At 48.3% G+C, this 20,317-nt stretch overlaps 1 protein-coding gene across 1 annotated transcript in view; it reads right to left on the bottom strand.

Annotated features, from left to right (window-relative positions):
- The window catches only part of DIS3L2 (DIS3 like 3'-5' exoribonuclease 2), a 293,641-nt gene that overhangs the window by 23,292 nt on the left and 250,032 nt on the right, over positions 1–20,317 (bottom strand). The window contains exons 16-17 of the mRNA XM_020813964.3: positions 7,299–7,482; positions 5,843–5,929 (exon numbers count right to left, since the gene is read on the bottom strand). Of these exons, the coding sequence (XP_020669623.3) occupies positions 5,843–5,929; positions 7,299–7,482 (271 nt within the window). The remainder of the gene's footprint in view (positions 1–5,842; positions 5,930–7,298; positions 7,483–20,317) is intronic.

The raw sequence follows: 20,317 nt of genomic DNA, 5'->3' as shown, positions 1-20,317 counted from the left end.
AGTAGGTCTGGGTTTGTCACATTGATTGGTGTCCAGCGTGTGGGATACGACTGGTCCAGTTGTCCAGCGGTCCAGCAAAGCCTTGGCAAGTGTGCCCAGAGCAAGGGGGGTCTAGTCAGGGACAGTCTGAGGCGCGTAGGTAATCTTCTAGGTGTACCTCACGGGGAGGTGCGCTAGTAGAAGAACGTGCCAACTGGGGAGACTTAGATTAAGGTGCTCTGAGGCAGCCTAGTTTTGGCGGGAAAAAGCTGAGGCAAAACTGCGTAGTAACAGTGAGCTAGCTTGCCAGCTGAGAGGCCCAGCAGAGGGGGCTAGGCTCTGACTCGATACTGTTGCAAGTTTGGTGCTGAAGAACAGCAGCAATCTCTAGGGAGAGCTGGTTCTGAGGCAAGAAGGAAAAAAGTGGTCGTTTTATTTTGAGGCTTGACTTTTTAAAGCAGCCTGTTCTGAGGGGGGGTTATGCCCTTGACTCGAAGCCAGATAGCAGACATGAGTGAAGTGAAAGACCCCCAGATTGACCAAGGTTCTGAGGATGAATTTGGCTCAGTGCAGGGTGACAGCACAGGAGAGCAGAACCCAGAACTTAGAAAATTGCTCATAGCCCAACAGCATGAACTGAGGATGAGGCAATTTGAAATGGAGGAAAGGGAAAGAGAAGAAAGGGAAAGAGAGAGACAGCGGCAATTTGAAAGAGAGAGAATGGCGTTTGAATTAAGAAAACTGGAACTGATGAACCAGAACAATAATAATAATAGGGATTCTGAGGGAGGCCAATTGTCTAAAGCTGACCTGAAGAAATTCCCTGTGTACTACAAGGGAGATTGTCCTGAGGTGTTCTTTTCCCTAGTGGAAAGAGCGTTTGTGGACTTCTCAGTGAGGGAAACTGAGAAGATGACCATCATGCGGTCTTTAATCAGTGGTAGCCTGGCTGAGGTTTATGCCGAGATGCCTGAGGAACTGATGAAAGATTTTGCAGAATTTAAAAAACTGGTGTTTGCCAGACAAGGGATAAATGCAGAGCAGCTGAGACAAAGATTCAGGTCCCTCACCAAGAAGCCAGAACAGACTTTTACCCAAGTGGGGGCCCAATTGGTGAGGCTGCTTGAGAAATGGCTATCGCAGGAGGGAACAGAGACCTATGAGCAGCTTAAAGACTTAATAGCACTGGAACAGTTCTATTCAGTCCTGCAGGGGGAATTGAAATTCCAGGTGAGGGAAAGGAAACCGAAATCTGTGGCAGCAGCCGCAGAGATTGCAGATTTTATTTCCCAAATAAGAAAGCCCTTGGGTGAGGGGAAATCTGTAGGTAAACCCAAAGAAACCTACAGCAAGTACTCTCAGGGACCAGGGAAAAGCCAGCAAGGGGGAGGGGCCCATGGTGAAGGGAAGCCCTCAGACATGAAACTAAGACCTCAGATTTTGGAGGGAAAACCAAAACAAGATGAGAGAGAATCAAAATACACCAGAAAATGTTATTTCTGTCAGGGAAAGGGTCATCTAATCTCAGAGTGTGAGATATTAAAGCAGCTAAAAGGAATGGTGCCTCAGGAGTCTAGTGGGACCAAGCCAAAAGCTGTGTTCTGTGTCCAGAAAGAGCAAGGCTCAGTGTCACTGAGGGAGCCTGTTGCCATGGCTACTCAGTCTGGAACAGCTACCTATGCTGATCAGGCTGAGGAAAATGGTCCTCTTGTGGAGGTAAAGCGCTGCTTGCTGGTGAAAACAGATTCTCAGTTGTTTGAGACAGCGGGGGTGGACGTAGGAATACTTGACCGTCAGTATAGGGGGCTGCGGGACACTTGTTCCCAGGTAACCCTGTGCCATCCAGATATTATTCCCAGGGAGTTTATAATCCCAAATGAGAGCATGAAAGTGGCAGGGATTGAGGGGCAGGTAATCTCTCTGCCAGTAGCAGAGGTACCTGTCAACTTTCAAGGCTGGGGGGGAGTTTGGCGGCTAGCGATTTCATCGACTCTGCCAGCAGCCGTGCTCGTGGGAAATGACCTGGCTGAACATGTGAAAAGGGTGCTAGTGATTACACGCTCACAAGCCACCACAGGGACAGTTCAGGGGGGTAATGATGAGCCAGAGACGGAAGCAGAGGGGAGTTCAGAAGCTGTGGTGGAAACCTTAACCACAGACAGCAGATTTGGACAGGAGCAAAAGGCAGACGCCACTCTCCAAAAGTGTTTTGAACAGGTGACTGACGCCCAGCTAACACCTGAAACCCCAGTGAGATTTCTGGAGAAAAAGGGGATTTTATATAGAGAAACCCTGAGGAATATCTCAAAAGGGGGAGATGGGATCAGAAGTCAGCTGGTGGTACCTGAAAAGTATCGCCCCATGATCTTACAAAGGGGTCACTCTGACATGTTTGCTGCACACTTAGGGGTGAAAGGGCCCCTTGATTTGATCAAACAAAATTGGGAGCAGATCACCCAGGATGACCCACAAGACGTTGTGACTTACATAGACACCTTGATGAATGACCTAAAGAGAAATCTAGAGCTGGCAGCAGAAAACCTGCAAGCTCAGAAGGTCAGACAGAAAACATGGTATGACCACAAAGCTAGAGAGAGGCACTTTGACCCAGGGGAGGAAGTGCTTTGGCTTAGGCCCTGCAGAGAGAACAAACTGCAGCTCAAATGGGCAGGACCATATAGGGTCATTTCCAAGATGTCAGACCTGAACTACCTTATAGAGCAGGAGGAGAACCAAGCAAGGAGGGTGGTTCATGTGAATGCCCTAAAACCCTACTACAGAGGGGAACAGAGGGTTTTATTCGCGATAAAAGCAGCTGAGAGTGAGGAAGCTGAATTACCCTTCTGGGAGGGTAGAGGGGAAGTAAAATACAACCCAGAGGAGGTAAAGATCAGTCCTGCACTCACCCAAGACCAGCAGCAAGAACTAAAAATGCTGCTTAGTAAATATCGACAGGTGTTTTCCAACAAGCCGGGGATAGTGAAGGGAGTGATGCATCGGATCCACACAGGGGATGCACCCCCGCAGGCAGTATCCCCATACCGAGTAACGGGACCCTATAGGGACAAGGTGCGGAAGGAGCTGGACGAGATGCTTAGGGAGAACATAATCGTCCCCTCTTCTAGTCCTTGGTCCTCTCCGATAGTCCTTGTGGACAAGCCTGATGGGAGCATTAGGTTTTGTGTTGATTACAGAAAATTAAACCGTGTAACCACTCCTGATGCCTACCCAATGCCCAGGCTAGACAACCTGATTGAAACCATAGGGGGTTGTCGGTTCATCTCATCATTGGACCTGGTAAAGGGATATTGGCAATTAAGAATTGATCCCAGAGATCAGGAAAAGACTGCCTTTTGCAGCCCTTTTGGTCTCTATGAGTTTCGAGTCCTGAGCTTTGGTCTCAGAAATGCACCAGCCACATTCCAAAGGCTGATGGACCAGACCTTGGCAGGGCTCAGTGACTTTACAGTGGCCTACATTGACGACATAGGGATCTTCAGTAATACCTGGGAAGATCACCTGATACACCTGGAGTTAGTGCTGCAGAGGTTAAGTGCAGCAGGGCTAACAGTAAAGGCCAGCAAGTGTCAGCTGGGTAGCCCAGAAATAAAATACTTGGGTCACATGGTAGGGGGAGGAGTGATAAAACCCCTGGAGGCCAAAATAGAAGCTGTTCGTGATTGGCCTAGACCCAACACCAAGAAAAAAGTCAAATCATTTCTTGGGTTGGTGGGCTACTACAGAAAGTTCATCCCGAGGTTTAGCGAGATTGCGGCTCCGCTGACCGATCTGACGAGGAAGAAGGCTGATGACCGCATCCCGTGGACCAGCGACTGTGAGGCGGCGTTCCAGAGGTTGAAGGAGGCGCTAATCAACTATCCAGTCCTGCGTGCTCCAGACTTCGACCGGGAGTTCATCATCTACACCGATGCGTCTAACAGCGGGGTAGGAGCAGTTCTGTGCCAGGAGGATGAGAATGGTGACCAACATCCAGTGTCCTACCTGAGTAGGAAACTTCAAAAAGGTGAGAGACATTTGGCAACCGTGGAGAAGGAGTGTTTGGCCATAGTCTACGCGATCCAGAAGGCCAAGCCTTACATCTGGGGAAGACATTTTATTCTGTGTACTGACCATTCACCACTGCAATGGTTAAAGACAATGAAAACCCACAATAGCAAACTTATGAGGTGGGCTTTAAACCTACAGGACTATGACTTTGAAGTGAAGGTGGTCAGAGGGTCAGTGAACTGTGTTGCTGACGCCTTATCAAGAAGACCTGAAGAATGAAGACGGCGAAAGAACATGGACTATATGTGTATATAATGATGACAAAAAGTTAATGTACCTGGTTTTGAATTTGGTTTGTATGAATAAAGGTAAATTGATGTAATGTATACGGTAAATGTTTAAAATGCCTAATTGCTATGGTTAACTTAGAGTAAGTATAAGTAAGTATTATATGGTATGTATAACTGTTGTTGTGTATTTTACCCAGGTTGTTTTTTTGGTGAAAAGCACGTTAGCTTTCCCCCTACAAAACAACTTTTAAAGAGGGGAGGTGTTACATACAGCACTGATGTTACCTGTCTGTCATGGGTTTGGAGGGAAAGTTCCATCCTATGGGGAGTGGAAGGCGGGACATCAGGAGGAGGGGCTGTACTGTATAAATATGTGAAGCGTGTGTGGAGAGTTTAAGAGATGCTGAGAGACACTGGGTTGTGACGAAGCAGCAGCTGGGAAGAAGAAGCTGTTGTGGGAGTCTGTGTGTCAGACAGGGTACTTCTGTGTGTCAGAGTACCAACCTGATAGGTTCAGGTGTCTGTTGGTTAGCCAGAACTGATAGGTTCAGGGTCTGTGCTTAAAGTTAAGGGTTCTGGGTGAACCAAACTGTATGCTTGTATGAGTGAGAATAAGCCACGTTACTTTATATTATTCACCTGATTGTTTATTTTTCCCTGTGTGTATTTAAATAAACCTTATTCTTTAATTGTTTAAAAATCCATCCCTGGTCTGTGTGACTTCTTACAGGGAATGGTTGGTGGCAGCTTAGTGTAACTGTGTGACATATCCCAGTAGGTCTGGGTTTGTCACAGGGTGAAATTAGAATCCCAGAATCATGAAGCTGGAAGGGGGCCTTCTAAGGCCACCAAGTCCAATCCTCTGGAGACAGGTCTCTTGTGGTCTTGTGTGCTCCCAGAGGCATCTCGTGGGGCCACGGAGAGATACAGGGAGATGGACGAGACGGGCCCTCGGCCTGATCCAGCAGGGCTCCTCTTAGGTTCTTATTCTGCTCGATGCAGGAATCCAAATCAAAGGATATCTGTGAGGTGGTTGTCTAAGTTTCTTTTGAAGGCCTCCAGTCTTGGAGCACTCACTACTTCCAGAAGTCATTGGTTACATGGCCACACTGGTCTAACAGCGTAACTGCTCCACTGAGGAAGCTAGCTTGTGCCTGAAAATATCTTTCCCCAAGGTGCTGGTTCTGCAAGTGTCAGAAATATTTAAACTTCATATGGAGGAACATTCCTAAGCAGTATTTCCAGCGACTGCTTATGAGTTTCGGAGAAGCCCCTAGCAAGCAAAGAACGAACCGTTCTACCGGATGGGGGCAAACTGGCTTCTGGCTTCAGCAAAGCCCAAACGTAACTGGAAAAGCTCTGCATCTCAATGAGGTCTGTCAAGAAAATGATCTACCTAGGTGGGTGGGGGGTCATCCAGGAGCACATCTGAGGGGAGGACATTGATGGTTCCAGCTGTGACAGCTCCTGGTCCGTGTAAGAATCTCACACTCTGGGGCTAACATACCTGAGGTCTCGGCTGAACTAGGAAAGAGGTAGTTGTGACTGTTGACACCTTGACTTACCTGCATGGGGCGGGAGAACATGTTAGTCAGGACTTCCTTCCTCGCTTCAGCATATTTGTCATCTCCAAATGTTTCGTTCAAGCTTTTCTGATAAGAAGAGAGAACAAAGCAGGCAATTAGCAAAGGGATTGTGCTTTGCATTCTGATTTCCTTCTAAATTGCTGTGCCCTGGGCGGCTGAACTGCAATTAAATATTTAATTGTTTAACCCCCTCTTTACAATTAAGATGCTTTCGCTACATCTGTTCTTTGGACCACGTGGCGAGATGCATTGGCAAATACTGTACTGGGGGAAGTGTAGGACAGAAATAAAATGGAATGAAGTACTGGCCAAAAAACAAAAGAAAAGAAAAAAAACCCCACCCTACATGTAATGGTCAAAATGCAACATTTAAGCCAGTCTTCCCCAATCTGGTGTCCTCCAAATGTCTGAACTAAAACTCAAGCTAGCTAGGAGACTATGGGAGTTGTAGTTCACACATCCTTGGAGGGTACCATGTTGGCAAAAGAAATGATCTAAGAATCACGAGGTCAAATATTGCTCCCACACTGAGCTCAGTAGGTGCCCATCAGCTTTCCAGAACCATAAAGATAATAAGCCATATGTCCCGTATCTTTACATCCAGAAACAATAAGGCCAGCAAGGAGCTGGATGAATACAGTAAGTAGATACTGTACTCCTATCAGGGAAATGTATCGCTGTGACCACCTTATTCATTCATTTGTTCATTCGTTCACTCGTTTATTCATTTATTTGTTCATCCATTTGATTTCTACACCGTCCATCTAACCGATGGGTCATCCCCGGCAGTTTACAGTAGCAATGATAACATAAAGATAGTTAAAAGTGATAATAGAATTAAAGATGAAGTGAACGTTACATTTAAAAAAACAGGCAACCATTGAAATACCGAAGGATAGGCTCATACTCTCTGAGGGCTATTCAGAATATGGAGTATTTCGGAAAAAAAGCCTGCCGGAATAAGGGAGTTTGAAAGGATTTCTTCACAGTTGCCAGAGAGGGGGCAAAGCCAAATTCAGAGCGGAGGAGTAACCGCCAAGAAGGCCTGGTTCCTCGTTATCTCCTTCCGGGTCTCTCTCAGGGTCAACACCATCCGCCAACTAGCTTGGGATGTAGAGGCAGGACGACAGACAGTCCTTGTTGGATGTAGGAGGTTCTGCCACAAGGTTTCCGACCAGCAGCTGTTCCTCCAAGGGGGTCAGAAAAAGAAAAAAAATCTAGGAAGGGAAAACAGTGCAAAGAAAGAAAGAAAGAAAGAAAGAAAGAAAGAAAGAAAGAAAGAAAGAAAGAAAGAAAGAAAGAAAGAAAGAAAGAAAGAAAGAAAGAAAGAAAGAAAGAAAGAAAGAAAGAAAGAAGAAAAACCCTTACAGACCAAGAGGTTTCGGGGCAGAGCGGGAGGGCAGCTGCACCTTTACATGCACGCGCCCACACTCACGTGCAAGGTGCCTGCATTGGTGCAGTCGATGTCCAGGCCCATCTGGTTGCAAAACTCCACCAGGTCGCTGAGCATCTTGGTCTGCGGCGGCGGATGCCGGCGGAGCAAAGCTTTCGTTGGGAAGGTGCGGTAGATCTGATGGGCGACGGCCATGTTGGCCAACAGCATGAACTCTTCCACCAGCCTGCGGATGGAGGGGCAAGAAAATGGGAGGGAAGGAAACCTTTTAGGAGAGAGACGGCTGTGCAGAAAGAAGAAATCCTGACCGTAGGCTGGAAATTATTTCAGGATTCGCAAATGATACAGGGTTCTTCCTGAGATGGGCTCTGGCTCTGAAGCTTGGGAGTACCCCGGCATCCCATCCTACTCCTGTCCTTCCGAGTACGAGGCACCTTTTCCTGGCGCTGATTTCACCACTCCTGCTTTGCCTTTTGGAATGAATAGGACTCAATCATTCGGTGGCTCAAAAGGAATTTCATTTCAGAATGGTCGGCAACAAAAGACCCACCAGCTGTATCCGGCCAACCACCCAGCGGAGGATGAAAGGCTTCCCCTGGAATGCTCCTTCCCTCTGCAACCTTACCCCACATATTCATAGGCTGTTGGGCAAGCTCCCACTCTCTTTAATAGAACATGAAAGGTTACGAGAGGCTCCTAATAGGTTCGGAGAGGCACACCAATCTCAGCCAGATCAAGGGCTAATTTGGCTCAGAAACTGAATACACACACACAGAGAGAGAGAGAGAGAGAGAGAGAGAGAGAGAACCTAAAATACCACACACATCCTGCACTGTCAAAAAGGTCCGCAGTGGTGCAATTTCTCTCCCCCCTTCACCGCCCAGTGGTGGGACAGGTCCCAGATGCTTTCCCCTCTTACCTGCAGATTTTTAAACCTATACAACCTTCAGAAAACTTTTTGGCACTGTTTCTATAGCATTTATTTTTTATTTTAAAATGTAATTTTAAAAATGTCCATTAACTTGATGGATTCAGGAAAACCTTTGCATGGACTAAGTACACCCTGGTTCCAACGGTCAATTAATCCACTCAGAATCCAGGAAGTACTTAGTCTGAGTGGAGACTTCCTGAGTCCGTTACATCAATTAAGATTTTTTTTAAAAAAATACAGGTTTTTTTTGGATAAAGAGGAATGACTGCAAACCACTAAACAAGTTCAAATGAGTGGTGTAAATTTAAAACTTCTGCAGGTGTGACGGAAAAATGGCCAGAATCGGTATTGTTGGGTACTTTCAGGACCGATGCCTCTGTGGGTTTTCTGATGGCTGAAAGAAGAAGACCATGGGGAGGTCTTAAGAGGGTGTTAAAAAGGAACTTTGGAAACAACATGTGTAAGCTGTTACTCATGGAAGGGCCTCCATGCTTTATCACTCCCTCAGTCCATAACCACTGTCTGGATAGCTCCATAGAGTTCAATATCCAGCTGTGCAGCCAGAGGTTGGGAGTCCTCTGGTCATTCCAGAAGAGCCAGCCTGTGGGGCCTTGGGCCAGATGCACAGTCCCAGGTAAAGGTTCTAGGGGGCGGTGCTCCTCCCTGTCTCCAGGCCGTAGAGCCAGCATTTGTATGAAGACAGTTTTCATGGTCACGTGGCCAGCACGACTAGACACGGAACGCCGTGACCTTCCCACCAAGGTGGTCTCTATTTATCTACTGGCATTTTTGCCTGCTTTTGAACGGCTAGGTTGGCAGGAGCTGGGACAAGCGACGGGAGCTCACTCCCTCGTGTGGATTCGATCTTAGGACTGCTTGGTCTTCCGACCTTGCAGCACAGAGGCTTCCACGGTTTAACCCTCAGCGCCACCACATCCCTTGCAAAGTCCCAGGGCAACCCCCAAAGAAGGAAATGGGAAACTACTTTGGAGTATTCTCTCCCTGGAAAAACTTTTAAAAGGGGTCACCCTAAGTCAGAATTGACTTGACGGCACACAATTCTTAGTTATTTTGTCCTTAACCAAGAATTATTTTTGAAAAACCAAGGAATCAGCCGTGTGGTTCCCCAAGATTACAGAGATACAAGAGTGGGCAATCCCTTTTATTGGACTACTAGAAAAGTAAATAAGTAGCAAGCTTTCCTGGAATATCCTTGAGATGAAAGCTGCAGCCGCTCTTTGATTAAACCACCGCCAGGCGGCGGTGCTGCTCCCTTTATGGACAGCTGTCGCTAGCAAGATTCTTGGCAACCTCTTTAAGCAGGGCATAAAGACCAATTAGCTCAACACACACACGGCGTATCACATGAACCCACCGCAATTTCCACTTGAATTTTAGATGAGAAACATCCAAGCAAGGTCCGCAAACCCATTTTTGGCAGCTTAAGAAAAAGGGGGCACTGCAAACTCCTTAAGATAAAGACCTTTTGGCTTACGTTATTCTGTACACTGTTGTCTGTTTTTAATTTAAGGTGCACTACAGCTCCCAGTGTGGCGCAGAAGACGAGAGTGATGGATTAAGACTCAGGCGACCTGGATTTGAGTCTCTGCTCAGCCACGGAAACTCGCTGGGGTAGGGTGCGGGGGGTGACTGATAAAATGACTTAAACATTTCATGTATCTCGAAAACTCTACGTATCAGCATTCCGACAGGTTGAGTGTGACCTGACAGCATGTAACAGCAGCAGCAACAACAACCTTCAGCCAATAACAACAGTGAGATCGGAAAAATGTGTCGGCGCAAGTCAGGTCCATCAGCAAGACTCGATTTAATGGACCACTCCAGTCGGCACAGTGAGTGGCCACTGCGCATGGTGCTGGCACGGGAGGGTAACATTCAAAAACATTGAAAATTCAGCCTCCCAACTGCTTTCCGTGGTTATGGCCAGGTGTTTTAGAGCTGTGCTTTTTTTTCCAAACAAGGTTTTCTGAAGGTTGTATAGGTTTAAAAATCACTGCAAGTAAGATGGGAAAGCATCTGGGACATGTCCCACCACCGAGCCCCGGGGGGGGGGGGGAGAGAAATTGCACCACTTTTTGACAATGCAGGGGGTGTATGATATTTTAAGTTCTCTCTCTCTCTCTCTCTCTCTCTCTCTGTGTGTGTGTGTGTATGTGTGTATGAGAGGACAGTGTCCTCACTCTGCCTCATGACAGAGCCGGATCTGGTCCCGTTACGCACCGACCCTGCAGCTGTAGCGGGACTTGCCTGTCCTGAGCTGACTTGATGATGATGTGCCGTCAAATTCTGACTTATGGTGGCCCTTTCCAGGGTCTTCCAGGTAGAGGATACACCGTTTTCTCCTTTTTGGGGTGCCCCGGGACGACTGGGCAGCTTGCCCAAGGCTACTCTGGCTGGCTCTGCTCCCTGAACGCACTACGAGAAATCCAACTCCCAACCTCTGGCTCCGCAGTCAAAGACCTAAACCACGGAGCTACTCAGAAGGCTGATTTACAGCTTACAATTCTGTCTTCCTAAAGGAACTCAGAGGAGCTGACTTGGGAGAAGACAGGCGAGAAAAGCAGGGGTGGGGAAAATGAACAAACCAACAAGCAAGTTGAACCTTTAAGGCTGGAAGAATGGGCTACCTTTTAATCAATCCTGCAGAGAAATGCGCCAGGATGCAAAAGCAAGGATCTTAAGGAAAAACCCTGGCCATACAATGGCTGGGCAAAAGGAATATCAGGAGATTAACGGGACATAAGCTTCCAGAAAAGGGTGCAGAAAGCAGCCATTCTTCCTTAGATGTTTCTTTCTATCTTTTGACCTCGGTTGTATTTAGGTAAAGGTAAAGGTTCCCCTTGACAATTTTTGTCCAGTCGTGTCCGACTCTAGGGGGCGGTGCTCATCCCCGTTTCCAAGCCGTAGAGCCAGCGTTTGTCCGAAGACAATCTTCCGTGGTCACATGGCCAGTGTGACTTAGACACGGACCGAGGTGGTCCCTATTTATCTACTTGCATTTGCATGCTTTCGAACCGCTAGGTTGGCGGGAGCTGGGATAAGCGATGGGCACTCACTCCGTCGCGTGGATTCAATCTTACGGTTCTATTTATTTTTCCCCAAATCACACATTTTTAAGGGACAACCTGGCACGGGAGGATCATGAATACAGTGCTACTCCCAGCGATGAGCTGCTGTCAGACCAACGAGGCCTCTCGCCAAGTTGGTGTCTAGATTTCAGAGGCACTCTCAAGCTCCTCTAAACTCCCCTGCATGGCATAGTGGGCAGGGTGCCAGACCAGGCCTCCGGAAACCAAGGTTCAAATCCCTATTTGGCCATGGAAACTGTCTGGAGGTTAGAGTGGAAGGGATAATCTGCTCCTTGAACATTTCCCATCCCTTGAAACCCTTACTAGGGTCGCCATAATTAAGAAGTGACTTGACGACATCTCACGACAAAGTGGATCTCCAACTTCACCTTCAAACAGGGTCAGCGCAGACGGCACTTTGAAGCTGGATCCTCTTGTGAAGCTTTTCCTTCTCGGGTGCGAGGGTGTTGGGAACGTAATCCCTCGACCCTACAGGTTCATATCTTCCTTAAGGCTTCCTTGAATTTCTCTCCCAGGGAACCTGACACATCCTTTATTGCGAGACCGAGGGCTGCCTCCGTCTCCACGACATCGAACCAAGAACTGCACTGGGCTGGTCTCTTGCCATCCCGTGGCACATCGCTTACTATCCCAGAAGGCTTTAATGTGGGTTTTGGGAACAACGTAGGCAGGGTGGGTGTCTTTCACTCTCTTATACTGGCTGCTGGATCCAGTGTCGCTTTTTAGATCCCTTGTACGCAGGAATGGGAAGAGCTTGGAGCTGCTATGATCTAGTGGAGATCCTTTCTGGTTTTATAGAGTCACATGTGCTCAGTCAGTGTTTTTGGAAATGCTGAGCAGTATCTACCCCTGGCCATTTAGAAACACACACACACACACCCCAGAAAGAGACAGGCAGGAACCAGAGGCTTCTGATCTCCGGGCACTGGAATTTACACTGGGGCACCCTTGATAAGCAGGAATATTTGCCCCTGGCAATAAAGCCGTGGGAAGTAGAGCGGCCCCATCTCCCTCTCCAAGCAAGGACAGTCTTCCATTTGAAGAGCTGCCGGAGACAACCCTTCTCCTGAAGGGATCCTCCACTGGAAGGGCTATGTGGTCTGAGTCTGACTTAATAAAGGAAACATAAGGAGGGAACTCAAGGTCCTGTACGTGGCATGCCAGCACTGTAGGTAGCCCCCGGACGGTCTCCAGCTGCAGGCACACCGATGCCCTGGTCACTCGTTCCCCCATTCCATGGCAATTCTGTTCAAATTACAAAATCTCCTCTATTGTCTTTTTTTTCGGCAACGTGTTAAGGGGCCCCCTTACGGGAGCACCCCAGGCCTTCCCAGCACACGGCGAGAGACATTTTGCAAGGGTGTTAGCAGCAAAGGGAGAAAGGAAGAAGGAGAGAAGTGGGGAGAAAGAGGGAGAGAGAGAGAGAGAGAGAGAAGGATTAAGGCAGGAAATGCTGCTTTGCGGTTCGGAAAAAGAAATGGATCATAAGGCAAAACTGGAGCTGGAGTTTGGCTGGAGGTGAAAGGAGGCCGAGCCGGATCCTGGCTCGGCCCTTAACAGGAGCCGAGGGCCGAAGCGCTCCTTGCCTGCTGTCCGCTCCAAGGGCAGGAGGGGCTTTTTTTTTTTTTAATTTTTTTTGCTGAACGCAGCCGAGCTCGGAGCTTGGCTTAGGAGACATCTGGCAGGCCGGAGTGAGAAGAAAAATATTTCGTGGCAGGGGGAAGCAAAAAAAGAAACAGAGACAGTGAGACTAGGCTGCTCGCAACCGTACTGAATGAATCCCATGTGAGAATCGCACTCTGATGCCATCGCTACGGTTTCCTCTCCTGTGGCCGAGCCAAGCGCAGCTCTCCGCTCGAAGCCAAATCCCACAAAGCGGCGAGACCTGAACTTTTGCCCTTTCGAGGATCCCTGTCATCTTTCCGTCCCGGCTGCAGAGAGGTACCGGTCAAGCAGGTGTTTGGTTGGTTGGCCGCCCGGTTCCTGCCAAGAGTAGCGTCCCTTTGGCCGGACAAAGCCACGCAGGCTCAAGACTCTCACGGTGGTGGTGGTGCGGTGCCTTAGGAAAGGGAGTTGACGTTTTACAGGTTACACTTGGCTTTTAAGGTGGTTCCACATAGGATTCTGTTCGGATTGGTTTGGTATGGCTTTACTGTCTTGGGAACAGCGTAGAACTCTGGCGGATGAGAGCCCAGTAAAAGCTTTTATGGAAATAAAACAAACAGTGCATAGGTCTTCCGTCTCTGCTGTATACCACAGCAACAATTAATCTGGATTAATTAATTTAGAAGAGTTGCCACTTCCTAGTTGGAGGGCATTCAACCATTAAAGCAACCAGTACCTTTTTCCTACGGGTATGGATTTAAAAGGTAGGGTTTCAAAGCTTATATCGTAAAGGTATTCCATGCCACTGCCTATTAGAAGGCTGGAAGTCTATCCTTGATTGATCATACGTTGCAAAAATTCTCCAAGTAAGAATGAACATTTTCAAAGGGAGTCCACACAAGGAACAGTGTGTCCAGCTGCCTCAACTACAATGCACATACATTTCCGTACATGATTCTCCCCCAGACAGTCTCCAAGGGGCAACCCAGAGCTCGGCACACACCATTTTAAGAGGAACTGGTGGTGTTGTGCATTACCGAGTGTCGCGTTGTCTTCAGCAACAACAACAGGCCAGGGAGGAATATTCACTAGGCAATTCTGATCCTACACACTGGGAATGTGGACAAAATTGCAGAAGACAAAAGGGAAGATTCTTTCCATTATCACACAGGATGGCAACGAACCTGGGGGGGGGGACCTAGTAAAACGCCTCTAAAATGCCTCTTACTTAAAAAGTAAGTTTTGAAATGAACTAGTGTTACTCTAGACACCTTCTTAAATTAGCCATTCACCTAGCAAGTTAACACTGTGGCTATTTTTATTGTTGCTACTGCTTACATTACTCATTACCCAAAAGTAATGTGTTACATTTCTTCTTATTACGTACTCTGGAGCTGGGATCACACCACAGCTTGTGTCGGGCAGCCACTAAGCCTGTTTGTCAGAGTGCGTTTTAACTTTATCTTGGTCTTATTAACTGACAGCCTCTCAGCACTTGGTGGGACGTGGTGGCGCTGCGGGTTAAACCGCAGAAGCCTCTGTGCTGCAAGGTCAGAAGACCAGCCATTGTAAGATCGAATGCAGGTGACGGAGTGAGCTCCCGTCGCTTATCCCAGCTCCTAGCAGTTCAAAAGCATGTAAAAATGTGATTAGATAAATAGGTACCACCACAGTGAGAAGGTAACGGCATTCTGTGTCTAGTCGCACTGGCCATGTGACCACGGAAACTGTCTATGGACAAACACTGGCTCTATGGCTTGGTGACGGGGATGAGCACCGTGCCCTAGAGTTGGACACAGCTGGACTAAATGTTAAGGAGAACCTTTACCTTTACCTGGGACTGTGCAGCTTGCCCAAGGCCTCATAGACTGACTCTTCCGGAATGACCAGAGGACTCCCAACCTTTACCTCTTAGCATTTTGGGGGTGGTGATATTTATCCATTTTGCTGCGTTTTCCTAGTTCTACGAACTGTTTTTAATGATCTACAAATATACACAGGACAGAAATGAACAGAAACCTTCTGAGAGGTGCAGGAATTCATTTCCTGCTCTGGGTCGGAATGAGCATGTTTGGACCGGCAGGTGCAAAACGGATGTGTAAGAAACTGTGTCTTGCCCAACGAAAAGGCAACTCAGACCCTCGACGCCACTCCAGGCTGCCTTTAAAAACAAAGGCCTGGAGCGTACATCTGAATCTGTGGCACAGGTGCGAAGGTCTCCTGAAAGCCCAGTTAGTGCCCGCTCAGTCGGCTGGGCAGCCTGCTGCTGGAAAGCCAGGGGGACTCTTGGCACACAGCCCTGGCCACTGAGATGGCCTTGCATGGCGCATGGCGTTGAATGAGGAAACGGGGGAATGCAGGCAGCTTTGCCATGACGGCTCAATTTGTGAATGCTGAGGAGGGAAGCATTTCGGGGAAAACTCTGGAGGGTTTTCCAGCTAATGCATCTGAAGGTAAGGGGCAATGTGGAACGAAATCGCTCCACTCTGGAAAGACGCGGAGGAACCTTACTTTGCAAAGATAATATGAATAAAACATGGGTAGTGGTGCTGGGGGAGAAACGGATGAATCGAAGCCAATTATACTGAGAGGAGATATAAAAAGATTATGGAGATACCGCACCCCCTGTTGAAATCCAACAAGGGGTCCAAAACTAGAGTAAACCAAGTGGACAATTGGGTTGGACTGCTGGTTATTCTAAGCAGCATGAGCTAGACCTAAAAATGAAACCCAAACCAAGGAAGAGACTATGTGAAAAGAGAAAGAGATAATATGTGAAAAAGAGATAGAATTTGATCCTGAGATAGCTCTGTTATCAATATTTGAGAATGTGGAATATGAAAAGATGACTAGAGAATTGATTACTAATTTATTAACAGAGCCAGATTAATAATAGCTAGGAACTGGAAATCTGCTCATGTTTATCGTGACATGCCAGCAAAGTGAACCGCGCCTGGAAGCATCTCCGTATTCAAGGCGCCTCGGACAACACAGGTCGAACAGAATCCCACGTGAGTACAGAGAGCCGGAGAGGAAGGAGGTTTTTATGGCAGCGGGAGGAACGTGGCGATATCACGATAACAGACACCCTAAAGGGTTGGTATTTGGATGTGCATCGCCACTGCTGCTACCGCTAGCTTTGGCTGCAATTTGACAGCCACAGCAGATGCTATGCAGATGGTTTCATGGCCAGGAGAAAAGGGGTGGGAGGGTCACTGAGAGATGAGGGGAGGAGACCCCCCCCCAGGAGAACATGGGGGGAGGATGCAACGTGACTCCCGCTCGCCATGCGCAAGGCATCTCACTAGAGTGCTGAGCCCCATCGAGCAAGACTGGAAAAAGAAGGAAGGTTAAGAAGGCTGTTTGGTTTCTATGGTGGTGGCGCTGTTAAGGCACACGTTGTTGAATGCATCTGAGGTCCACATCAGGAGGGCAAAGCTCTCAGGGCCAGTTTCACACGTTCATTAATCCAACGGGGCCGAGGTGGAGGAAGCTCTTCTAGACACGTTTCAACAGAACGGCCGGAACCCAGACGTAAGTTGCAACGAGAGCGGATCCACTGAATCAGTGCAAATCTAGTGAGCCAAATCCTCCCTCCGTTTCCTGATTCAAGGGGCCTGGCCGAGTTGCAACTTAGGACGGGATTCCAGCCCATTTACGGCCCCTTCCCCTGAAAGGTTTTCTTTCTTTCTACCTGCCACACCACCAATGCTCCCTACTTTCTGTTCTCTCCAGCGCCTCTCCTCTCAGACCCCTGACCAGCCAGCTCCTTCCTCTTTCAGAGAGGCCACGAGCCTCTCTGTAGCTCCCTCTGTTCAATCCACTTTTCGTTTTCTGTATCTCACAAGGCACTCGTCTGCATCTGTGCCCCCATCTTCCTGCTCCATCAGGCAGATTCTCCCCCCCCAACTCTGCGACCCACGTCTCGAGGGAATCTCAGACGATGGTGTGCTAAGCGGCAGGGTCAGCCGACTGACTGGCTGGCTAAAAGCAAAGGCATTCTCCCATCCTGATGGGCTTGGGCCAGCCTTGGCCCAAAGTGGGCCACCAGAAAGAGACAGGAAGAATTCCCCAAGGAGACTTAGAGGGGACTGGAAGAGGCATGCTGGTTTTATGTTGCACTGGCCCTTGCAAAGAAGTGATCCCAAGCACATGGAGAACAACATAATAAAACTCGGCGTTAAAGCGGCTGTTGTAACGACAGCCCGTTCTTTTCCTCCTGCAATGTTTGGCATTACATTCACTTGTCTCTCACACACAGCTGCAGGACGGCCAGCTCAGAGGGACCTGCAAAAATGCCATCCACTCCACAGAACCTTCAGTACAGCCTTTTCCTCACCCCATGTGACCTTTGTTAATACAACAGAGGAGGGGCAGGATCTGTTCTCGGTCATCCCACAGGGCAGGACACATAATAATGGGCTCAAGTTAAAGGAAGCCAGATGCCGGTTGAATCTCAGGAAAAACGTCCTAACTGTTAGAGCAGTATGACAATGGATCCCATGAACTCAGGAGGTGGTGAGTGTTCCAACACTGGAGGCCTTCAAGAGGAAATGGGACAGCCATCTGTCAAATCTGCTTTGATTTGGATTCCTGTTGGACGCACGGCCTTTGAGGCCCCTTCCAACACCAACGTATTGGGAACTGGTGCAACATCTGGCAAATACAGATGGGGAACCCACTAGGTGAAATGGCTGATCTTCTGAGGCCAAGCCAAGCTTCACAGCCATTGTTTCTTCTCCTCAAATGCCACAGGGCTCTGCAGGCACCTGGGACTGACTTCCCCAAGACTGGTAGCAGCTACTTTGAGAGCCTGTTGTTGTTGTCATTTAGTCATTAAGTCGTGCCCGACTCTTCGTGAGCCCATGGACCAACTTTGAGAGCCTAGACCTGGTTAATAATACATAACAGCTTGCTAAAAGATGCACCGACACCCCAAAAGACTAAAATGAACTGTCAGGGCATGGTTGAAAAAGATGCATCATCATCATCATCATCATCATCATCATCATCATCATCTTCTTCTTCTTCTTCTTCTTCTTCTTCTTCTTCTTCTTAGAATTGCAGGTCTGGAAGAGACCCTATTATGGATCACGGAGTCCAGCCCCTGGCAAGGAGGGGAATCGAACTCCCAACCTCTGGTTCCACAGCCAGATGCCGAAACCCCTGAGCTACCCAGCAGTCTGAGGGACCTCCAAAAAAAATCAGCTTGAGAACATATCAAAGGGCACTCAGAGTCTTTAAGGCAATGCGATTTGTGGATTATGTTTTAATCCCATGCAAATCGATGCCTTCAGAGACACCGACACACAAAGCAGTTGGTAGAAAGGTGGCCGGGAGCGGGCTTTGTACACAGTGTGCCTGCTCCAACAGCCAACTCCAGCAAGAGAAGCTGTTTTGCCTCTTGCAGTCAACTCTTGCATGTCGAAAACCTGGCTCCGAGAACGCATGTTGTAGCCAGTGAGCGAGGAACTCCAGAACTGTGAACAAGCGGCAAAGGAGACGATACCAAATCGAGACCGCAGCATGCCAGTGGGACCTGTGTGGGTTGGAGCAATCAGTGCGAACACAAGCAGAGTGAATGGGGGGGGAGAGACCGTGTTACACGTGCCTGGTGATCCCTGTGCATGCTCTATCACTACTACCACACTGTCCATGCTCTCCTACAGCAGACGGGGTGTGTGTGGGAAACAGACCCACGCTCTCCTCCAAGCCATCATTTTGCCTGCTTGCTTCTTTGCTGCTTCCCTAAAACACACAGCTACATAGCGGTGACAGTTCGGGATGCCCAGAAAACAGGGCAACGGAATTGGTGGCAAGTCACCTAGGACTACCTCACTGTCCACCTTTGGTCTGCTAATTTAAATTTTGCAAGATGTCCAGGACAGGATACGTACAATCCTACCATTCAGCTATTTCGCATTTCAAGCCCTCTTGCCACCCATTCGGTGAGGAAGAGAAGGGCAGAGGGAAGCATGGATGTGTCACCATCCAGCTGATGTAATGAAGGTGCCCGATGGGTCCAATCAGGCAAAGAGAGAGAAATGGGAGAGAAACAATACCTTACAGACTTCTTCCCAGAGATGAGAGAGAAACGGGGTGGGGGAGCTCTTTATATATACGTAGCTCATTCTCATAACCAGTACCAGCTCAGTAGTAAAACAAACAAACAAACAAAAACAGAAAGAGAGTGGACCAAAGATCTGGAGAAAAGGGGTCTTAGGGTCACAAGTCTCTCACTAGAGCAGCAAATATTGGTGGAAGGACAGGCAACAGACAACATGTCAGCAGAGGTTCTTTCCTCTGTATCTGGGAAATGGAAAAGGATGGTCATTAGCACAGCTGTCTTTAAAGGCGGACTAGAATGGTTAATGGAGGAGCCTATTGACAGCTACAAAGGACCAGCATGTTCTACAGTGGGGAAGGCTTCCTAAAAGAGTAGTTGGTGGGGCACTGTCCGAGGTTGTCTTGAGGTCGGACCGGTGCACATCTTTCTCCAGACAGCATCCACAAGTGCTTTCTCAGAGTGCATCAGACTCCACTTCTCAACTGAGGCCGACAGGGGAATGTATGAATCAGCAAAACATCTCCCCAGCTCTGGCTTCGCTATCTATGGAAGGGGCTAATTTTTGAAGGCGGACGAGATTCTGAAGGATATAGGGACATCCCATTACTTTAGGGGACAGAACAGGGAGGCAAAAACTGGCTCGAGCACAGCGGGAAGCAGGAAGGGGTTAACCGTGGCAGTGTTGGTGAACGCCATGGGCAGAAACGGACTTGGTTTGTTTGTACAAGTGACTACACAGGATTTCTGGACAGCCTCTTAAATTATGGGGCAGGTAGAGAAAGGCCAATGCTTTCATCGGGTTGGCAGAGGCCAAGGGAGTGCCCGCCAACCTTTGAGTAAATGTTAAACAAGGAGAAGGTTTTGGGAAAATCCCAACGTATGTCATTTCACAGATTCAAGCCCTCCCCACCAAAACAGAGGCGAGCGGATGGGCGGCCAACACGCTTGATTGGTTGAGTGGGCGATCCGTCAGCAAGGTCTTGTTCAAACACACAAACGCACACCCCACCGAATGGGTGAGGAGCAAGGCCACAAGAGTCTGCGGAGAGCCGTGCTGTGGTTTGAGAGAGATTTCGCAAGAAGCCTGGAAACAACAGAATCTTGGAAAGCATTGTTTCTCTTCTAATTGTGGGCCGTTGCAGGGCGAAGCAGACCGTTCTTGAAAGGCACAATAAAATTCAAGAGCGGCGATGGGAAGGAAATCCCAGGGATCAAAGTCCCCCAAAATTCACATTAAAAAAAGAGGAAACTTTATTTGAAAACGGGATAAATAGCATTATTTGAAAACGGGACAGACAACACTTGGTGACATCTAAGAAGTCAGGGGCAATCAATGGTGGGAAGTGAT

Source organism: Pogona vitticeps, chromosome 3 (genome assembly GCF_051106095.1).
Source record: "Pogona vitticeps strain Pit_001003342236 chromosome 3, PviZW2.1, whole genome shotgun sequence".
Taxonomy (NCBI): Eukaryota; Metazoa; Chordata; class Lepidosauria; order Squamata; family Agamidae; genus Pogona; species Pogona vitticeps.
This window is presented reverse-complemented; position numbering and strand designations above follow the sequence as displayed.